Source organism: Anolis carolinensis, unplaced genomic scaffold, assembly GCF_035594765.1.
Source record: "Anolis carolinensis isolate JA03-04 unplaced genomic scaffold, rAnoCar3.1.pri scaffold_14, whole genome shotgun sequence".
Classification (NCBI taxonomy): domain Eukaryota; kingdom Metazoa; phylum Chordata; class Lepidosauria; order Squamata; family Dactyloidae; genus Anolis; species Anolis carolinensis.
Window position 1 is genome coordinate 2,425,080 of NW_026943825.1, and position 21,823 is coordinate 2,446,902.

Here is a 21,823-nt window from a genome sequence, read left to right on the forward strand (position 1 = left end):
TCTTCTTCTTTGACTGCTTGTTTTACTTGTAAGAGTCCTCTGACCCCTGATCTTCTAGGCAGACATAGCCAGTCCATTAATAATAATAATAATTATTATTATTACTGTTTTATTATCACACAACAAACAAGATAGATATTCTGGATTACGTATCACAAAACCACAAGTCGAACACTTCCCAAGTGTCTAGGACTGTGTGATGTATTTTCGGATGATGTGTGCAGATCCCAGTAGGGTGGCCTTTTGCAGTTGGCAGATCGTAATTTTGTCAATGTCTATTGTTTCCAAATGCCGGCTGAGATCTTTTGGCACGGCACCCAGTGTGCCCATCACCACCGGGACCACCTGCACTGGTTTCTGCCAGAGTCTTTGCAGTTCAATCTTGAGGTCCTGATAGCGGCTGAGTTTTTCCTGTTGTTTTTCATCAATGCGACTGTCACCTGGGATGGCAACATCAATGATCCAAACCTTTTTCTTTCCCACAACTGTGATGTCTGGTGTGTTGTGTTCCAGAACTTTGTCAGTCTGGATTCGGAAGTCCCACAGTATCTTTGCGTGCTCATTTTCCAAGACTTTTGCAGGTTTGTGATCCCACCAGTTCTTTGCTGCTGGGAGGTGGGACTTGAGGCATAAGTTCCAATGGATCATTTGGGCCACATAGTTGTGCCTCTGTTTGTAGTCTGTCTGTGCAATTTTCTTACAGCAGCTGAGGAGATGATCCATGGTTTCGTCGGTTTCCTTGCACAGTCTGCATTTTAGGTCATCAGCTGATTTTTATTATTATTATTATTATTATTATTATTATTATTATTATTATTATCTTTCAGGTGTGCTATAATGGTCTGTTCCTATTTCGCTATAGGATTAGATTAGATGGCCTCTGGGGGTCCCTTCCAGCTTGATAATTCCTTGACTTCTCTGATGGGCTCTGGTGGGACTCGTATCCCAATCTCTCCCCTTTCTCTCCGCAGTTCTACAGACGCGCTTCATCGAAGAGCCCGAGGACCAGACCGTGGTGTCCGGGCAGCGGGTGGTGCTCTCCTGCGTGGTGCTGAACTACTCGGGGATCGTGCAGTGGACCAAGGATGGCCTGGCCCTGGGCATGGGGCAGGGCCTCAAAGGTAGAACAACAGGCCTTTGCGTGTCCTGGTCAGAACAACATTGCCACATCTCCCATCTAGGCTCTAGGATCCGAAACATCAATACACATATACAGTAGAGTCTCACTTATCCAAGCTAAACGGGCCGGCAGAACCTTGGATAAGCGAATATCTTGGATAATAAGGAGGGATTAAGGAAACGCCCATTAAACATCACATTGGGTTATGATCTTACAAATTAAGCACCAAAACTTCATGTTATACAACAAATTTGACAGAAAAAGTAGTTCAATACGCAGTAATGTTATGCTGTAATGACGGTATTTACGGATTTAGCACCAAAATATCACGATATATTGAAAACATTGACTACAAGAATGCCTTGGATAATCCAGAACCTTGGATAAGTGAGACTCTACTGTAGTTCAATACGCAGTAATGTTATGCTGTAATGACTGTATTTACGAATTTAGCACCAAAATATCACGATATATTGAAAACATCGACTACAAAAATGCCTTGGATAATCCAGAAGCTTGGATAAGCGAGTCTTGGATAAGTGAGACTCTACTGTAGTTCAATACGCAGTAATGTTATGTTGTAATGACTGTATTTACGAATTTAGCACCAAAATATCACGATATATTGAAAACATTGACTACAAAAATGCCTTGGATAATCCAGAACCTTGGATAAGCGAGTCTTGGATAAGTGAGACTCTACTGTAGTTCAATACGCAATAATGTTAAGTTGTAATGACTATATTTACACATTTAGCACCAAAATATCACGATATATTGAAAACATTGACTACAAAAATGTCTTGGATAATCCAGAACCTTGGATAAGCGAGTGTTGGATAAGATAGACTCTACTGTAGTTCAGTACGCAATAATGTTAAGTTGTATTGACTTTATTTACACATTTAGCACCAAAATATCACGATATATTGAAAACATTGACTACAAAAATGCCTTGGATAATCCAGAACCTTGGATAAGTGAGACTCTACTGTATTGAGTTGTTTGCAAGTTGGATGTTTGTAACTTGGGTCTACTTGTATACTCACGAGACTAAAATCTTTATGACTTTATGACCCTTTGGCTGCACATGCTGAGCAGTCAGAACATTGGGTTGCTGTGAGTTTTTCGGGCTGTATTGCCATATTCCAGAAGCATTCTCTCCTGATGTTTCACCCACATCTGTGGCAAGCATCCATGGAGGACCTTGAGTGCCCTTTTAATGGGCCAAAGGCGCCACCTACTGGTTGAGGGGGGTAGTTGGACGAGGCCAAAGGAGCCCGGCTCTGTGTGAAGCTACAACTCCCATCATCCCATAGCAGTGAGCCATGGCGGTGAAAGTGGGGTCAAGCTGCATTAATTCAACAGTATAGATGCACTCCCACTTTGACGAACAATACAAAAAATAAAAGCCCGTTAAATCTGTCAGAGGCAGAAATGAAGTAAATGAATTTGTTTCTAAATTCTGGAGCACCAAAGTAGGTCACTAAACCCTTCTGCTAAATGTTGATTTAAGCAAAAAATGCTTGCAAAGCAGTATGCAGATGCATCCGAGAAGTCTGATTATTATTATTATTATTATTATTATTATTATTATTATTATTGTATGACACAGCAAACAAGATAGATATGCTGAATTTTGTATCAGAAAATCACAAGTCGAACACTTCCCAAGTGTCTAGGACTGTGTGATGTATTATTATTATTATTATTATTATTATTATTATTATTATTATTATTGTATGACACAGCAAACAAGATAGATATGCTGGATTTTGTATCACAAAATCACAAGTCGAACACTTCCCAAGTGTCTAGGACTGTGTGATGTATTACTAATAATAATTATAATATTAATATTAATATTCAAAACACAACAAGATGAGTCCACAGCAGACACTCTGCTGGCTGTTGTCTTTGATCACACGTCGGACACTTCCTATTATTATTATTATTATTATTATTATTATTATTATTATTATTGTATGACACAGCAAACAAGATAGACATGCTGGATTTCGTATCACAAAACCACAAGTCTAACACTTCCCAAGTGTCTAGGACTGTGTGATGTATTACTATTATTATTAATAATAATAATAATAATATTTGAAACACAACATGATGAGTCCACAGCAGACACTCTGCTGGCTGTTGTATTGGATCCCATGTCAGACACTATTAATATTATTATTATTATTATTATTATTAACACACAACAAGATGAGTCCATAGCAGACACTCTGCTGGCTGTTGTATTGGATCCCGTGTCGGACACTATTATTATTATTATTATTATTATTATTATTATTATTATTATTATATTACTATTATTATTATTATTATTATTATTATTTGAAACACAATAAGATGAGTCCACAGCAGACACTCTGCTGGCTGTTGTCTTGGATCACACGTCGGACACTTCCCAAGTGTCTAGGGCTATTATTATTATTATTATTATTATTATTTGAAACACAATAAGATGAGTCCACAGCAGACACTCTGCTGGCTGTTGTCTTGGATCACACGTCGGACACTTCCCAAGTGTCTAGGGCTATTATTATTATTATTATTATTATTATTATTATTATTATTATTATTAGAAACACAACAAGATGAGTCCACAGCAGACACTCTGTTGGCTGTTGTATTGATTGACACGTCGGACACTTCCCAGGGGTCTAGGACTGTGTGATATTATTATTATTATTATTATTATTATTATTATTACTATTATTTGAAACACAACAAGATGAGTCCACATCAGACGCTCTGCTGGCTGTTGTCTTGGATCACACATCGGACACTTCCCAAGTGTCTAGGGCTAATATTATATTATTATTATTATTATTATTATTATTATTATTATTATTATTAACACACAACAAGATGAATCCACAGCAGACACTCTGCTGGCTGTTGTATTGGATCCCACGTCGGACACTTCCCATTATTATTATTATTATTATTATTATTATTATTATTATTATTTCTTCTCTGCCTCTCCTTGTGTTTCGACATGGGTTACAGAATAATTAAAACACATAAACATTTTAAAAATGCCACATATGAAAATGTATCTATATCGATCCATTGATAACCTTTTATTAGTCTGAGACAAGGTTGGGGAGTTTGTAGAAGTTTTTAAACAGAGGCTGTTGGGGGGGGGGGGCTTGGATTGTGTCTCCTTGCATGGCAGTGGGTTGGACAGGATGGCCCATTGGATCTCTTTTAACGCTAGGATTCTGTAAATGCAAACAGGTTATGGGCCCAGTTCCAATCAAATATGTATTAAAGCCTTTCCCATGTCCACGCCTCTTTCCTCAGCCTGGCCACGATACCGGATCATCGGGCTGGCGGAACTGGGCCAGTACAACTTGGAGATCGTGGATGCGGAGCTCTCCGACGACGCCTTGTATGAGTGCCAGGCTACAGAAGCCGCCCTGCGGTCCCGGCGGGCGAAGCTGACTGTCCTGAGTAAGTTGCATTTTGACCCATGCTGAAAACGGGCTTCACGTTGCACCCTCTAAGACCACAGCACCGCGCACGAGTCCAAAGTATAAGCAAATAGTTCGTTGTAGAGACACACAAAATATATGAAAAACAGGAATATGGAAAGAAGATGTATAATCCAAAAAAGGGTTATCAGTAGATGATAGTCAGGCAATAATCCATATGCCTCATGCAAATCCCAGGAATAGCCAGAAAGTCACAAGCACAGTAATGTTATGTTGTAATTACTGTATTTATGAATTTAGCACCAAAATATCACGATATATTGAAAACATTGACTACAAAAATGGCTTGGATTATCTAGAGGCTTGGATAAGCGAGGCTTGGATAAGTGAGACTCTACTGTATACATATATACATCTATATATATAAAAGGGTAATGGAATCACGGCACTGGACAAAACAACTAAACTAAAGCCTCACAACCTCGAAAATTGACAGCACAACCTCTCATCCATGCCTCTACGTTCATACAACAAAAATAAAAGAAAAATAAAGTCCTAGCTACAGCAATGCGTGGCCGGGCACAGCTAGTATAGTATATATTTGTATATTTATATATACAAATGCAGTTTTGCACCATATGGTTGAATCAAGGCGTACGCGAAAGGTGTCAGTGGATGAATCTAACTACATATGCATTTTAACACTTTATAATTTGTGTTTTAATAGAGTTTTAATTGGCCTTGGTACTGTTTTATTGTTTATTGATTTTGTTATTGTTTCATTGAATGTGTTTTGGGGCAATGGAATTTGGCCCACTGTTGTAAGCCGCCCTGAGTCCCTATGGGTGAGAAGGGTGGGGTAAAAAATGATGTAAATAAATAAATAAACCTACATGGTTCAATGTCATGGAATCTTGGGATCTGTAGTTCGGAATCTTGGGATCGGAAAGGCCACAGACCCTGTCAAACTACAACTCCCAGCATTCCATAACATCAGAAGGCATGTAGATTCCTTCCTAGCGAAGTGAGATAAGGATAGTTGTAATCTTCCCTGCTTGGAACCAATTCCACCATGACCTAGATAATAAAGTTCAGACTAAAACCCGAAACGGATTAACTGATAGGCGCACATGCAGCACCGCAATCAGATCCCGACCTTGGGGCTTATTTCTCCTCTCGCTTTCGGGAGTGCTGACTCAGGATCCGGCGTCGTCCTTGCTGTCGAAGATAAAATCCATCCTATTTTGTCCCATTGATTGTATCGCTACCCCCGCCCCCACTCCCCCAATCTGACTTTAATTCCTTCATATATATTCATGGCTGGAGCTGCAATCCCTGCCGGGCCTTCGCTTGGTGTTTTGCCCGGGTTTTTGCTCCTTTAAAATCGCTTGGGGAATTAGGTCCTTGTGTCGAAATGGGGCAGAGGGACTTACTGTATATACTCGAGTATAAGCCGACCCGAATATAAGCCGAGGCACCTAATTTTTACTACAAAAAAACTTTGAAAAATTATTGACTCGAGTGTAAGACGAAGGTGGGAAATGCAGCAGCTACGGGTCAATTTCAAAAATAAAATTTGATAATAAATTAATAAAATTGCATTATTTGAGGCATCGGTAGGCATCGGTAGGGCTGAAAAAGCTCCGCTCGGCTTATATTCAAGTGAGGGTCCTGGCCGGCTTCTATTCAAGTCGGCTTATACTTGAGTATATAGGTATTCAGAGTTGGACAGTCTTATCTTATTCAAGTCTTACTATTCTCTTAAATTACAGTTTTATATAAATATTCAAAAACATTTAACCTACTGATGCCTCAAATAATACAATTTTATTAATATCTATTTTTATTTTTAAATTTGACACGTAGCTGCTGCATTTCCCACCCTCTTCTTATACTCGAGTCAATACGTTTTCCCAGTTTTTCTGGTAAAATTAGGTGCCTCGGCTTATATTCGGGTCGGCTTATACTCGAGTATGTACGGTAAACCTTATCTGCCTAGTTTCCAACAGACCTCACGACTTCTGAGGATGCCTGCCATAGATGTGGGAGAAACATCAGGAGAAAATGCTTCTGGGACATGGCCAGACAGCCTGGAAAACTTACAGCAACCTCTGAGGATGCCTGCCATAGATGTGGGAGAAACGTCAGGAGAGAATGCTTCTGGAACATGGCCGGACAGCCTGGAAAACTCACAGCAACCTCTGATGTGGGAGAAATGTCAGGAGAGAATGCTTCTGGAACATGGCCAGACAGCCTGGAAAACTCACAGCAACCTCTGAGGAGGCCTGCCATAGATGTGGGAGAAACGTCAGGAGAGAATGCTTCTGGAACATGGCCAGACAGCCTGGAAAACTCACAGCAACCTCTGAGGATGCCTGCCGTAGATGTGGGAGAAACGTCAGGAGAGAATGCTTCTGGAACATGGCCAGACAGCCTGGAAAACTCACAGCAAGCTCTGAGGATGCCTGCCATAGATGTGGGTGAAACATCAGGGGAGAATGCTTCTGGAACATGGCTGGACAGCCTGGAAAACTCACAACAACCTCAGAGGATGCCTGCCATAGATGTGGGCGAAACGTCAGGAGAGAATGCTTCTGGAACATGGCCAGACAGCCTGGAAAACTCACAGCAACCCAGTGATTCTGACCATGAAAGCTTTCGACAACAATCAATATCGTTGTAGATTGATTGATAGGTGGATCGATCTCTTCTGTGACGATGCCTGCCGTAGATGTGGGAGAAATGTCAGGAGAGAATGCTTCTGGAACATGGCCGGACAGCCTGGAAAACTCACTGCAAACTCTGAGGATCCCTGCCATAGATGTGGGTGAAACGTCAGGAGAGAATGCTTCTGGAACATGGCCAGACAGCCTGGAAAACTCACAGCAACCCAGTGATTCTGACCATGAAAGCTTTCGACAACAATCAATATCGTTGTAGATTGATTGATAGGTGGATCGATCTCTTCTCGGTCTTCCTCCTTCTGATCCTGAACAAACTCTCCGTCTTTCCTCTTGTTTTTTCATCCTTTTTTCCTTATTTTGGTGAGAAAACAAAGGAAAGGCACCTGAATCAGTCCTGCTATTTGCCATATTCTCAAGAACCTGTCGAGAACAGACGGAAGCAGTGGAAGGAAAGACGGAGGAAGAGCGGCAGGCAGGCACGTCGTTTCCTCTCCTGCCCTTTGACAGCCGTCTTGCATTTTCCCAAAAAAGGAAGGAAGGAAGGAAAGAAGGAGACCTTGAGGGAGGCTCACGCGTTCTCCCTCTTGTCAACCTCATCAGAGATCCTTTCTCTCGGCTTGAAGGATCATCAATATTTCACACCCGGGTTTTAAGATATCTATATACGTCTCTAGCAGCACGCAAGGTTCGCTCTCTCTCTCTCTCTCTCTCTCTCACTCCTTGCTCATTTATGCAGAACAATTTCCCCTTTTTTGCCGGTGGAAATCAGACAAGAACAACCGAAAAAAGAGAGCGTGTCTCCCCGTCTCGCATTAAAAGTCTCCTCATCCAGAGAAGGAGAAAAAAAGAGAGAGACGGGTTATGCATATTTCATCGGAGAGAATCCCGAACTGCCTCTTAAAGAGATGCTTTTAACCAGTCGGACGTCGGGCGGGATTCGAGGCAGGCATGGATTGATCCCCTTTTTTAAATGTCTTTATTATTTATTTCCATCATTTCTATCCCGCCCTTCTCACCCGAAGGGACTCAGGGCGGCTTACAAAACTTGGCAGAATTCGATGCCAATACACAACGATACAAAAGAATAAAACATAAGCAGTTAAAGACAGATTTAAAACAACACAAAACACTTGAGCCATTCATCCACAAAACCTTGTACATAAACCTTAGTCCAGACCGAGTTGAAGCCAACAAAACTTACCGTATATATGACCCAAGCAAAAGAGGAGGGCGAATGTGGTCCCTATCTTCAAGAAGGGAAAAAAGAACGACCCAAACAATTACCGTCCGTCCGGTCAGCCTCACATCGATACCAGGCAAGATTCTGGAAAAGATCATCAAGGAAGTGGTCTGCAAACACTTAGAAACAAATGCGGTCATTGCTAATAGTCAACACGGATTTACCAAAAACAAGTCATGCCAGACTCATCTGATCTCTTTTTTCGATAGAGTTACGAGTTGGGTCGATACAGGGAATGCTGTGGATGTAGCGTACCTGGATTTCAGTAAGGCCTTCGACAAAGTCCCCCACGACCTTCTGGCAAACAAACTAGTAAAATGTGGGCTAGACAAAACTACGGTGAGGTGGATCTGTAATTGGCTAAGTGAACGAACCCAAAGGGTGCTCACCAATGCGTCGTCTTCATCATGGAAAGAAGTGACAAGTGGAGTGCCACAAGCAGGGCTCCGTCCTGGGCCCGGTTCTGTTCAACATCTTTATTAACGACTTAGACGAAGGGTTAGAAGGCACGATCATCAAGTTTGCAGATGACACCAAACTCGGAGGGATAGCTAACACTCCAGAAGACAGGAGCAGAATTCAAAACGATCTTGACAGACTAGAGAGATGGGCCGAAACTAACAAAATGAAGTTCAACAGGGACAAATGCAAGATACTTCACTTCGGCAGAAAAAATGGAAATCAAAGATACAGAATGGGGGACGCCTGGCTTGACAGCAGTGTGTGCGAAAAAGATCTTGGAGTCCTCGTGGGGAACAAGTTAAACATGAGCCAACAATGTGATGCGGCAGCTAAAAAAGCCAATGGGATTTTGGCCTGCATCAATAGGGGAATAACGTCTAGATCCAGGGAAGTCATGCTCCCCCTCTATTCTGCCTTGGTCAGACCACACCTGGAATCACACTGTGTCCAGTTTTGGGCACCGCAGATGAAGGGAGATGCTGACAAGCTGGAAAGCGTCCAGAGGAGGGCAACTAAAATGATTAAGGGTCTGGAGAACAAGCCCTATGAGGAGAGGCTTAAAGAGCTGGGCATGTTTAGCCTGCAGAAGAGAAGGCTGAGAGGAGACATGATGAGAGCCAGGTACAAATACGTGAGGGGAAGTCATAGGGAGGAGGGAGGGAGCTTATTTTCTGCTGCCCTGCAGACTAGGACACGGAACAATGGCTTCAAACTACAGGAAAGGAGATTCCACCTGAACATCAGGAAGAACTTCCTCACTGTGAGAAGGGCTGTTCGGCAGTGGAACTCTCTCCCCGGGGCCGTGGTGGAGGCTCCTTCTTTGGAGGCTTTTAAGCAGAGGCTGGATGGCCATCTGTCGGGGGTGCTTTGAATGCAATTTCCTGCTTCTTAGCGGGGGGTTGGACTAGATGGCCCTTGAGGTCTCTTCCAACTCTACTATTCTATGATTCTATGATTCTATGAAATATAAGCCGAGGCACCTAATTTTACCACAAGAAAACTGGGAAAACATTGACTCCAGTATAAGCCGAGATACCAATAAAATTACCTTAATTGAGACAACAGTAGAATTTAAGGAGAAATTAAGGAAGAAAGAAAAGGCAAAGTACCTTGAGGAAACTGCCGAGAAGTCATTTTTATATTCACTTTTTAAAATCTCTTTATATATATATATATATATATATATATATATATATGTATATACATACATACATTTCCTTCCTTTCTTCTCTTAACCTTTTCTCTCCTTTTCTTTTTCACCCAATTTGGGATTTTGCTTTTTATTATTCTGTTAAAACTAATAAAGATTATTTTATAAATAATAATAATAATAATAATAATAATAATAATAATAATAATAATAATACAATTACTAACCAATCGTGTGTTGATAAATCACCTCCTTCTCCTCCCGTTGCCACTTGGGCTCCTTTTCTCTCCCTTGGGCTTCTCCTTCCTCCCTTTCTTAGGCTGTAAATTGTAAATTTTTGTGTCTTTTAGAGTTTATTGAAAAACCGTGAAAAAGCAAATCCGCGAAATGTGAACTGCAAAGTAGTGAGGGAACACTGAATCCAATTCAATTACAAGCTGAACATGAGTCAAGAGTGTGATGCGGCAACTAAAAAGTCCAGTGCGATTCTAGGCTGCTTGAATAGGAGGGAAGTCATTGTCCCCTTCTGTTCTGTCCAGAGAAGGGCCACCGAAATGGTCAAACATCTGAAAGCCAAGCCCTCTGAGTTCAGATGGAAAGAAAATGAGGACCCAAGTGTTTCAATTTAGAGATGTTTAACATTACGATGTTTAAAAGCAGGTTCTGATTCTGATGCTCCCTGTTGCTTTCTTGCAGTCCCTCCGGAAGACCCCGTGATCGACGGAGCCCCCGAGATCCTCTTGCGGGCAGGGACGCCCCATAACCTCACGTGTCGGGCTCGCAACGCCAAACCCGCGGCCACCATCGCCTGGTTCCGGGATGGGATGCAGCTGACCGAAGCCGTGACCGTCACGGTACGAGAACCAAAGGGTCGTGTTGGCCGTGCCTTTCTTTTTTTTCTTTTTTTTTTAATTTAAATTTTTATTCAAATTTTCTTTCGTGCACATACATTAAAAATAATGGGAAAGGTGAAAGTTGTTACCAGGTGAGAGTATAGCGGAATCAGTAGTAGCGTCCAGTTAACACCATGTGCAAAAGACTCAGACCAGGCAGAGGAATTGAAATGAACAAAGGAAACTTTACTCTTGCTTGTTGAGTTGAAATATAAAACAGTTCTGCAATCATACAATGTCCATGTAGTTGCATAAGATCAACAACCAATCAATCAGCATTCAATATATACAGCATAGCATATTCAAAACTACTACTTGACCGTAGCTAGAGAGCCCTGTCTTTTTCTGTGCTCTCTCTTGAAGCTCAAATTCCAACTGACATTCTCAGCCACCTGCCATCAAACAGATACATCGTTTTAGGCGTGGCCTTGCCTCTGCAAAAAGAGCTCAGCTCCCTTTTTGCAGAGAAAGCAAGCAACTTTGCAAGGATTTCTTTGCAAGGATTTCTTTACACACACACAGAAATTTGGCGCAATAAAAGTTAGGAGAAAAGAAAAGGAAAATATAAATAAAATACTGTAGGAATGTGTGATGTATTTTCGGATGATGCACGCAGATCCCAGCAGGCTGGCCTTTTGCAGTTGGCAGATCGTAATTTTATTATTATTATTATTATTATTATTATTTTATTATGACACAGCAAACAAGACAGATATGCTGGATGTCGTATCACAAAATCACAAGTCAAACACTTCCCAAGTGTCTAGGACTGTGTGATGTATTTTCGGATGATGCGTGCAGATCCCAGCAGCGTGGCCTTTTGCAGTTGGCAGATCGTAATATTATTATTATTATTATTATTATTATTATTATTATTATTATTATTATTTTATTATGACACAGCAAACAAGACAGATATGCTGGATGTTGTATCACAAAATCACAAATCGGACACTTCCCAAGTGTCTAGGACTGTATGATGTATTTTCGGATGATGCACGCAGATCCCAGTAGGGTGGCCTATTGCAGTTGGCAAAATTATTATTATTATTATTATTATTATTATTATTATTATTATTATTATTATTATTATTATGTACCGTATATACTCGGTAGATAAGATGAGTTTTTCAACCCGCTGGCAATATAGGATATATTTCTCTCTTACCCTCCCTTTTCAGTGTGTTTTCCAAAGCCTCCCTTGCTCTTAACCAAGGGAATGTTTTGAAAAGGGAAAGAGGCCCTTGCAAGTCAGCAAGGAGAAATATATATATATCCATTAATCTTATAAAAGCATTTCCCCCTGAAATATTTGTTAAACTCTCCTACAGATATATAGGCATTAACTCCCTGCATGCATTTGCAATCCCTATGTAATATAAGTCCACCAGGACCCTCACCTGAGTATAAGACGAGGGGAGCTTTTTCAGTCCTAAAAAAGGGCTGAAAAACTAGGCTTATACTTGAGTATATACAGTAATTTTTCCTGGAGTTTCCTTCCAGAAATGACTGTTTTGTTTTATTTTGTTTTTCCACAGGAAGTGTTGCCTGATGGCAAGAGGGAGACAACCACAAGCCAGCTGCCCATCAACCCCACCGATCTGGACATCGGAAGGGTGTACGTTTGCCGGTGCACCAATGAGGCCGTCCCTGCCGGCAAGGAGACCTCCATCAAGCTCAATGTTCACCGTGAGTGTGGGAGAACATCCCGCTTCTTGGCCTACCGCCCAGTTTCCAGAAAAAATATGACTCAGTGCCCCCTGGAAAGGGGGGGCGTGGCTTAGGGGGGCGTGGCTCCTGCTCAAGAGGGCGGGGCTGAGCCTCTCCCCTAGTCCAAGATGCAGGGCTGGGAGGGGAGGTGGGCGGGGCCATAAACGGGCGGCCAGGACTGGGGTGGGCGGAGTTATGAGCTCTGAGGCAGGGCTGAGCTTCTATCCCTGTCCTGCGGCGCCTGCCAGGACACAGGGGGCGGGGCTAGAGGAGGGGGCGGGGCCTCTTCCCAAGTGCCTGACGGGCCTGAACATCTATACCCCGCCCCCGTGTTCTAACAAGCACCTCAGGGGAGGTATATAGAGGCTCAGCCCTGTCTCGCGCTCTTGGGAAGAGGCCCCGCCCCCACCCCTAGCCCCGCCCTTTAGTCCTAAAAGGCCTCTCAGGAGAGGTATAGAGGCTCAGCCCTGTCTCGGGCTCTTGGAAGGAGGCCCCGCCCCCTTCCCTAGCTCCGCCCTCTGTGTCCCCACAAGCGCCTCAGGGGAGGTATAGAGGCTCAGCCCTGTCTCATGCTCTTGGGAAGAGGCCCCGCCCCCACCCAAGCCCCACCCTTTAGTCCTAAAAGGCCTCTCAGGAGACGTATAGAGGCTCAGCCCTGTCTCGGGCTCTTGGAAGGAGGCCCCGCCCCTTTCCCTAGCTCCGCCCTCTGTGTCCCAATAAGCGCCTCAGGAGAGGTATAGATGCTCAGCCCTGTCTCAAGCTCTTGGGAGGAAGCCACGCCCACTCCTCTAGCTCCGCCCCCTGTGTCCTAACAGGTGCCTCAGGTGCTCAGCCCTGTCTCCGGCGCTTGGGAAGAGGCCCCGCCCCTCCCCTGGCCCCGCCCCCGTGTCCTAATAGGTGCCATCACCGCCCCCCTGGATCACTGCAGCGCCCACCAGGGGGCGGTAGCACCCACTTTGGGAATCACTGTTAAAGGATCGGGCAAGGTGAGGAAGGAAATAACCTCAGTGGCTTAGCACTTGGAAGTGGGAGTTTTCACGCTCACAGATCCTCGTTCGTCCCTGTTCTATGGCGAATAACGTTTTCCTTCCGTGCGGCAGACCCTCCAACTGTGACGCTGTCCATCCAGCCCCAGACGGTGCAGGAAGGAGAGCGTGTCACCTTCACCTGCTTAGCCACCGCCAACCCAGAGATCAAGGGCTACAGGTAAGTCTGTTGGGGATGTTTCCTGCAACTAAGGCTCAACATGGATTTCCGCGGTTGCAAGAATAAACCATTTGTGGTCTTCCTAATATCGGAGCGAAACTTCCAGGAGTTCCTTCTGCAGTAGACACTGATGGTTTGACTTTTTGTCAGATTTGATCATTCATGGATTTCATTAAGATGCTCTTTCTAGGAATCTCTAGGTCATCTAGTGCAACTCTTATGGCCAACATCCTCCAGATGTTGACTATAGTCACGCCTGATGACATAGAGAATATTAGAGGAAATACATGTAGATCCTCCAGTGCGATTCTAGGGTCAGTTTTAATTTTAAGTTCACCATCAAATCAAGTGAGTAGACCTGAGAGAACACCTAGCGAGGAGCTCTTGAATAAAAATAATAAGCATCATTCCTCTAATTCCAGCAATTGCTGACTTCTGCAGAACAGAAACATTTGGAGATGTGTCCCATTCTCCACTGGATGTAAAGCATTGGAGGTCCAGGGATGGTCCACCTTCCATCCTTGAAGTCCAGGATAAACAGAGAGTCACAAACAGTCCACTTCCAACCAATGCATATCAACAAAACATAGTTCGAAGGCTACGAGTGCCACGTCTATTGATCAGTATCATTATCTCCTCCTCTTCTCTCTCTATCTTCTCGCCAGGTGGGCCAAGGGAGGGCTGATCATTGAGGACGCCAGAGAGAGCCGTTACGAGACCCAGGTGGACTACACCTTCTTCACGGAGCCAGTCTCCTGTGAGGTCCACAACGACGTGGGCAGCACCAACGTCAGCACACTGGTGGACGTCCATTGTGAGTGAGCTACTGGGCAAAATGGGCTGGTCAATGGGAGGGTATGGGGTTGGCTGCAATGCTCACCTGGATGCTCGAAAAGGGCCGAAATGAGAGACTGGAGACAGCTGGAGAGCCCTTTTCATGGTGGCTCACTATGTTAGTCACGTAACTACTGTATATACTTGGGTATAAGCTGAATATAAGCCGAGGCACCTATTTTTACCAGAAAAAACGGGGGAAACTTATTAAATGTAAGCCGAGGGTGGAAAATGCAGCAGCTACGGGTCAATTTCAAAATAAAAATAGATCCCAATGAAATCCCTGCAATATTTGCAAGCCCTATGTTCATATCTATCTATCTAGACATCTTTCTCTATATAGATAATTATATCTGTATAGGATTTGCAAAGACTTGCAAACTTTTGAGGTGAAAATTCATATATAAATAATGTATACACATAGATACAGATATACAGGTACATGGAAATCTCTAGCTATCTATATGTATATAGGATTTGCAAAGACTTGCAAATATATGAGGGAGGAATTCATATATAAAATCAATGTAGGTAGGTAGATAGATAGATAGATAGATAGATAGATAGATTTTTTATTTTATTTCGTGTCAAAAGCATTGCATAGATAGATAGATAGATAGATAGATAGATAGATAGATAGATAGATAGATAGATAGATACAAATATAAAGGTACATAGGGATTGCAAACGCTTGCCTATGTAGCTGTAGCAGAGATTAACAAATATTTCAGGGGAAAATGCTTTTATAAGATTAATGGGTGTGTGTGTATATATATATATTCTTCTTCCTGACTTGCAAGGGTTTCTTTTCCTTTTCAAAACATTCCCTTGGTTAAGAGCGTGGGAGGCTTTGGAAAAGTAAACACTGATAAGGGAGGGTAAGATGAGAGAGAAATAGATCATATCTTGCAAGCAATAGGATCCAGGCTCAGATTAATGGGGGTGTGTGTATATATATATATGTGTGTGTGTGTGTGTGTGTGTGTGTGTGTGTGTGTGTGTGTGTGTGTGTGTATATATATACATACATACACACACACACACACACACACACACACCAGGGGTCCCCAAACTAAGGCCCGGGGGCCGGATGCGGCCCTCCAAGGTCATTTACCTGGCCCCCGCCCTCAGTTTTATAATATAATATTTAATATCATTTTAAATAATATAATATATTGTATATACATATAATATTGACAATAATATTATAATATTATAAAATATAATACTAATAATACCATATAATAATATTAATTATATGATATATATTACATATAATATTACAGTATAGTGGTATAATTCAATATAGTAATATATAATGCTAATATTGTGCTATGCTAATAATATAATATATTGTATGTACATACAGCTGCTCTGAGTCCCCTTCGGGGTGAGAAGGGCGGGATATAAATGTAGTAAGTAAATAAATAAATAAATAATTTTAGACTTAGGCTCGCGCAAAGTCTGAAATGACTTGAAGGCACACAACAACAACAACAACAATCCTAATTAACTTGACTATCTCATTGGCCAGAAGCAGGCCCACACTTCCCATTGAAATCCTGATAGGTTTATGTTCGTTACAATTGTTTTCATTGTTGTTGTTGTTTTGCACTACAAATAAGACATGTGCAGTGTGCATAGAAATTTGTTTGTTTTTTCCCCTCCAAATGATAATTCGGCCCCTCCACAGCCTGAAGGATTGTGAACCAGCCCTCTGCTTTAAAAGTTTGAGGACACCTGATATATACACACACACACACACTTCTTCCTGACTTGCAAGGGCCTCTTTCCCTTTTCAAAACATTCCCTTGGTTAAGAGCGAGGGAGGCTTTGGAAAAGTAAACACTGAGAAGGGAGAGTAAGATGAGAGATAAATATATCGTATATTGCAAGCAGTGGTCTCCAGGCTCCGCTGCCGGCTTGACCTTGACCCGATTATAAGCCGGGGGAGGCTTTGTCAGCTCATATCTTCGAGTATATATGGTAATTACAGTTAATGACAGTAATTGGAGCTCATCCTTTACTTTGGCCAGTCGAGCCCTAAAATCTCTGTTTGTTTACATTCTCTTTACCCCACCAGGAACGAGTTAAGAGATAATGGCACTCCTTGCATTGTGGTTTTGGGTCATTTGGGGCAATTCTGGGGGTCGATAGAAGGCATTCTCTTTATTCAAGGAATTCCTACGTGAGCAATGCATCCGAAGATCCGGAACCGAAGTTTTTCCTCGGTCACGGGGGAACTTGTCTCACCCAGACGACCCATTCTCTCTCTCCGCTCTCTTTCTCGCCCAGTCGCACCTCGCATCGTGGTGGATCCAAAGCCCATGACCACCGACATCGGCTCGGACGTGACGCTGACCTGCGTGTGGGTGGGCAACCCGCCCCTGACCCTCACCTGGACCAAAAAGGAATCCAACATGGTCAGTCTGCCCTCTTGGCTTGCATGTTGCCTTCTTCGTTGAGGCCGTTGGCTCATTCTCAAAGAATATATACTGTATATACTCAAGTATAAGCCAAAATTTTCAGCCTTTTTTTCGGACTGAAAAAGCCCCCCTCGGCTTATACTCGAGTATATATGGTACATTTATTATTTTTCTCTATTTTTATTGGTATTATTACATTTATTATTTTACTGTATTATTATCGTTTCTATTACATTTATTCTACTCTATTTTATTATTAATACAGTGGAGTCTCACTTATCCAAGCTAAACGGGCCGGCAGAAGCTTGGATAAGCGAATATCTTGGATAATAAGGAGGGATTAAGGAAAAGCCTATTAAACATCAAATTAGGTTATAATTTTACAAATGAAGCACCAAAACATCATGTTATACAACAAATTTGACAGAAAAAGTAGTTCAATACACAGTAATGTTATGTTGTAATTACTGTATTTACGAATTTAGTACCAAAATATCATGATGTATTGAAAACATTGACTACAAAAATGGCTTGGATAATCCAGAAGCTTGGATAAGCAAGGCTTGGATAAGTTATTATTATTGTTATTACATTTATTAATACATAGAATCATAGAATCATAGATTCTATGATTCTATGTATTAATAAATGTAATAACAATAATAATATCAGAGCGAAATAATAAATGTATTACAGTAGAGTCTCACTTATCCAAGCCTTGCTTATCCAAGCTTCTGGATTATCCAAGCCATTTTTGTAGTCAATGTTTTCAATACATCATGATATTTTGGTACTAAATTCGTAAATACAGTAATTACAACATAACATTACTGTGTATTGAACTACTTTTTCTGTCAAATTTGTTGTATAACATGATGTTTTGGTGCTTAATTTGTCATTTATCATTTTACTCATTTATCATTTTATCATTTTACTCTGATATTATTGTTATTGCATTTCTTATTTTACTCTTATTATTATTATTAGGATACATAAGAGCATTTACATTGAAGAAGATGAGAAGAGTGATTTAATCAGAGTTGGAGAGTCTTACCTTAAATTAGAGTTTTATGTAAATATTCAAAAACATTTAACCTACCAATGCCTCAATTAATGTAATTTTATTGGTATCTATTTTCGTTTCTGAAATTTACTTCTCGGCTTATACTTGAGTCAATGTTTTCCCAGCTTTATTGTGGTAAAATTAGGTGCCTTGGCTTATATCTGGGTCGGCTTATATTTGAGTATATACAGTAGCTCTCCTGCTGCCTAGAGCATCTTCACAACAACCCTGTGAGGTAGCCAAAATGGAACATAACAACAACAATAAAACAATGTGGAAAAGCTGACACAATATGCTATATAGTTGTATAATCTATATATATAAAAGAGTGATGGCATCACGGCGACCCACAAAACAACAAAACTACAGGCCCCCCAACTTCGAAATTTGACAACACAACCCATCATCAACGCCTCTAGGTTGATACAACAAAAAGAAAAGAAAAATAAAGTCCTAATTAGAGAGAGAGGAATAATTGCTTTTATCCAATTGCTGCCAGTTAGAAGGCTAAGCTCCTCCAACTTGGTCTCCTAGCAACCCAATAAAAAATAATAAAAACACTGAAAAAATAATACAATAAAATACTATAATAACAGAAAATAACTAAAAATAATACAAGAAAATAATAAAATATAATAAATAAAAATATAACTTACAATAAAATTAATTTAAAAAATGCAAATAACGTCAAATAAAAATTACACAACAGTTTTTAACCAATACCACCACCACTTTGCCACAGCAACGCGTGGCCGGGCACAGCTATTGTATGTATATATACTTGTAAACCGCCCTGAGTCCCCTTCGGGGTGAGAAGGGCGGTATATAAATGTCGCAAATAAAATAATAATAAATAAAATAAATAAATATGAGGATAATAAGTATATACTTTATACTTTATATATATAAATAATCTTTAAAGATTGCACTGCAAAGACTCTGGCATAAGCCAGTCAAGGTGGTCCAAGTGGTGATGGGCACACTGGGTGCACTGCCCAAAGACCTTGGCCAGCACTTAAAAACAATTGATGCTGATAAAATTACCATCTGTCAGCTGCAAAAGGCCACCCTCCTTGGATCTGCATCATCATTATTATTATTATTATTATTATAAAATGTAGAGCTCCCAGGTCCCTGTCCAACACACCAAGAGCAGATGAGGCTCTCATTCCCAGTCGGGGTTTTAGTCCGAACTTTAAAGTCTGTCTCCAGACAAGCTACCCAATGGGAACCTTTTGTCTTCCCCAAAATAAGGTTAAGCACCTTGGATAGCTCCCCTGCGAGATAGTATTCTTTTACGAGGTTAGGTTCGGGATGCCGCTCTGGTTGAGGAAAGGGATGCAGGCATCACCCCTACCCCAGACCCACATCCATCTTTTCCAACTCTTTCTTCTCTCCAGGTCCTCAGCAACAGCCACCAGCTGTATCTCAAGTCCGTGACGCAGGCGGATGCCGGGCAATACGTCTGCAAGGCCATCGTCCCCCGAATCGGGGTGGGAGAGCGCGAGGTGGCCCTCACCGTCAACGGTGAGTCGTGGCGAATTTATTCATTTATTTATTTATTGACAGTATTTATATCCCGCCCTTCTTTCTCACCCCGAAGGGGACTCAGGGTGGATTACAATCTATATATATAAAAGAGTGATGGCATCACGGCGACCCACAAAACAACAAAACTACAGGCCCCCCAACCTCAAAATCTGACAACACAACCCATCATCCATGCCTCTAGGTTGATACGACAAAAAGAAAAGAAAAATAAAGTCCTAATTAGAGAGAGAGGAATAATTGCTTTTATCCAACTGCTGCCAGTTAGAAGGCTAAGCTCCTCCAACTTGGTCTCCTAGCAACCCAATAAAAAATAATAAAAAACACTAAAAAATAATTAAAAACACTAAAAGATTAATACAATAAAATACTATAATAACAGAAAATATCTAAAAAATAATACAAGAAAATAATAAAATATAATAAATAAAAAGATAACTTACAATAAAAGATTAATACAATAAAATACTATAATAACAGAAAATAACTAAAAATAATACAAGAAAATAATAAAATATAATAAATAAAAAGAAAACTTACAATAAAATTAATTAAAAAATACAAATAACGTCAAATAAAAATTACACAACAATTTTTAACCAATACTACCACCACTCTGCCACAGCAACGCGTGGCCGGGCACAGCTAGTGAACACATATATGGCAAACATTCAATGCCAACAGACAAACAACATACATTAGACCAGGGGTCCCCAAACTAAGGCCCGGGGGCCGGATGCGGCCCTCCGAGGTCATTGACCTGGCCCCCGCCCTCAGTTTTATAATATAATATATTGTATATACATATAATATTGATAATAATATTATAATGTAATACAATGTAACACTAATAATAATACCATATAATAATATTAATTATATGTTCTATATTACATATAATATTACTAATAATATTACAGTATAGTGGCATAGTTCAATATAGTAATATATAATGCTAATATTGTGCTATGCTAATAGTATAATATATTGTATGTACATATAATATTGATAATAATATTATAATGTAATACAATGTAACACTAATAATAATACCATATAATAATATTAATTATATGTTCTATATTACATATAATATTACTAATAATATTACAGTATAGTGGCATAGTTCAATATAGTAATATATAATGCTAATATTGTGCTATGCTAATAGTATAATATATTGTATGTACATATAATATTGATAATAATATTATAATGTAATACAATGTAACACTAATAATAATACCATATAATAATATTAATTATATGTTCTATATTACATATAATATTACTGATAATATTACAGTATAGGTGCATAGTTCAATATAGTAATATATCATGCTAATATTGTGCTATGCTAATAATATAATATATTGTATATACATATAATATTGATAATAATATTATAATGTAATACAATGTAACACTAATAATAATACCATATAATAATATTAATTATATGTTCTATATTACATATAATATTACTAATAATATTACAGTATAGGTGCATAGTTCAATATAGTAATATATCATGCTAATATTGTGCTATGCTAATAATATAATATATTGTATGTACCTATAATTTGTAAGCCACTCTGAGTCCCCTTTGGGGTCAGAAGGGTGTGATACAAGTGTAGTAAATAAATGCAGTAAATAAATAAATAATAAATAAATAAATTTTAGACTTAGGCTCGCCCAAAGTCTGAAATGACTTGAAGGCACACAACAACAACAACAACAACAATCCTAATTAACTTGACTATTTCATTGGCCAGAAGCAGGACCACACTTCCCATTGAAATCCTGATCAATGTATGTTGGTTAAAATTGTTTTTATTTTTAAATATTGTATTGTTCTTTCATTGTTGTTGTTGTTGTTGTTTTTGCACTACAAATAAGACATATGCAGTGTGCATTGGAATTTGTTTGTTTGTTTTTTTCAAATGATAATCTGGCCCCTCAACAGTCTGAAGGATTGTGGACCGGCCCTCGGCTTAAAAAGTTTGGGGACCCCTGCATTAGACAG

General features: G+C 40.4%; 1 protein-coding gene across 1 annotated transcript in view; it reads left to right on the top strand.

Annotated features, from left to right (window-relative positions):
• The window catches only part of kirrel1 (kirre like nephrin family adhesion molecule 1), a 139,300-nt gene that overhangs the window by 97,924 nt on the left and 19,553 nt on the right, over positions 1-21,823 (top strand). The window contains exons 2-9 of the mRNA XM_062965375.1: positions 972-1,121; positions 4,451-4,600; positions 10,814-10,971; positions 12,549-12,699; positions 13,821-13,926; positions 14,592-14,740; positions 17,056-17,183; positions 19,650-19,776. Coding sequence (XP_062821445.1) covers positions 972-1,121; positions 4,451-4,600; positions 10,814-10,971; positions 12,549-12,699; positions 13,821-13,926; positions 14,592-14,740; positions 17,056-17,183; positions 19,650-19,776 — 1,119 coding nt within the window. The remainder of the gene's footprint in view (positions 1-971; positions 1,122-4,450; positions 4,601-10,813; positions 10,972-12,548; positions 12,700-13,820; positions 13,927-14,591; positions 14,741-17,055; positions 17,184-19,649; positions 19,777-21,823) is intronic.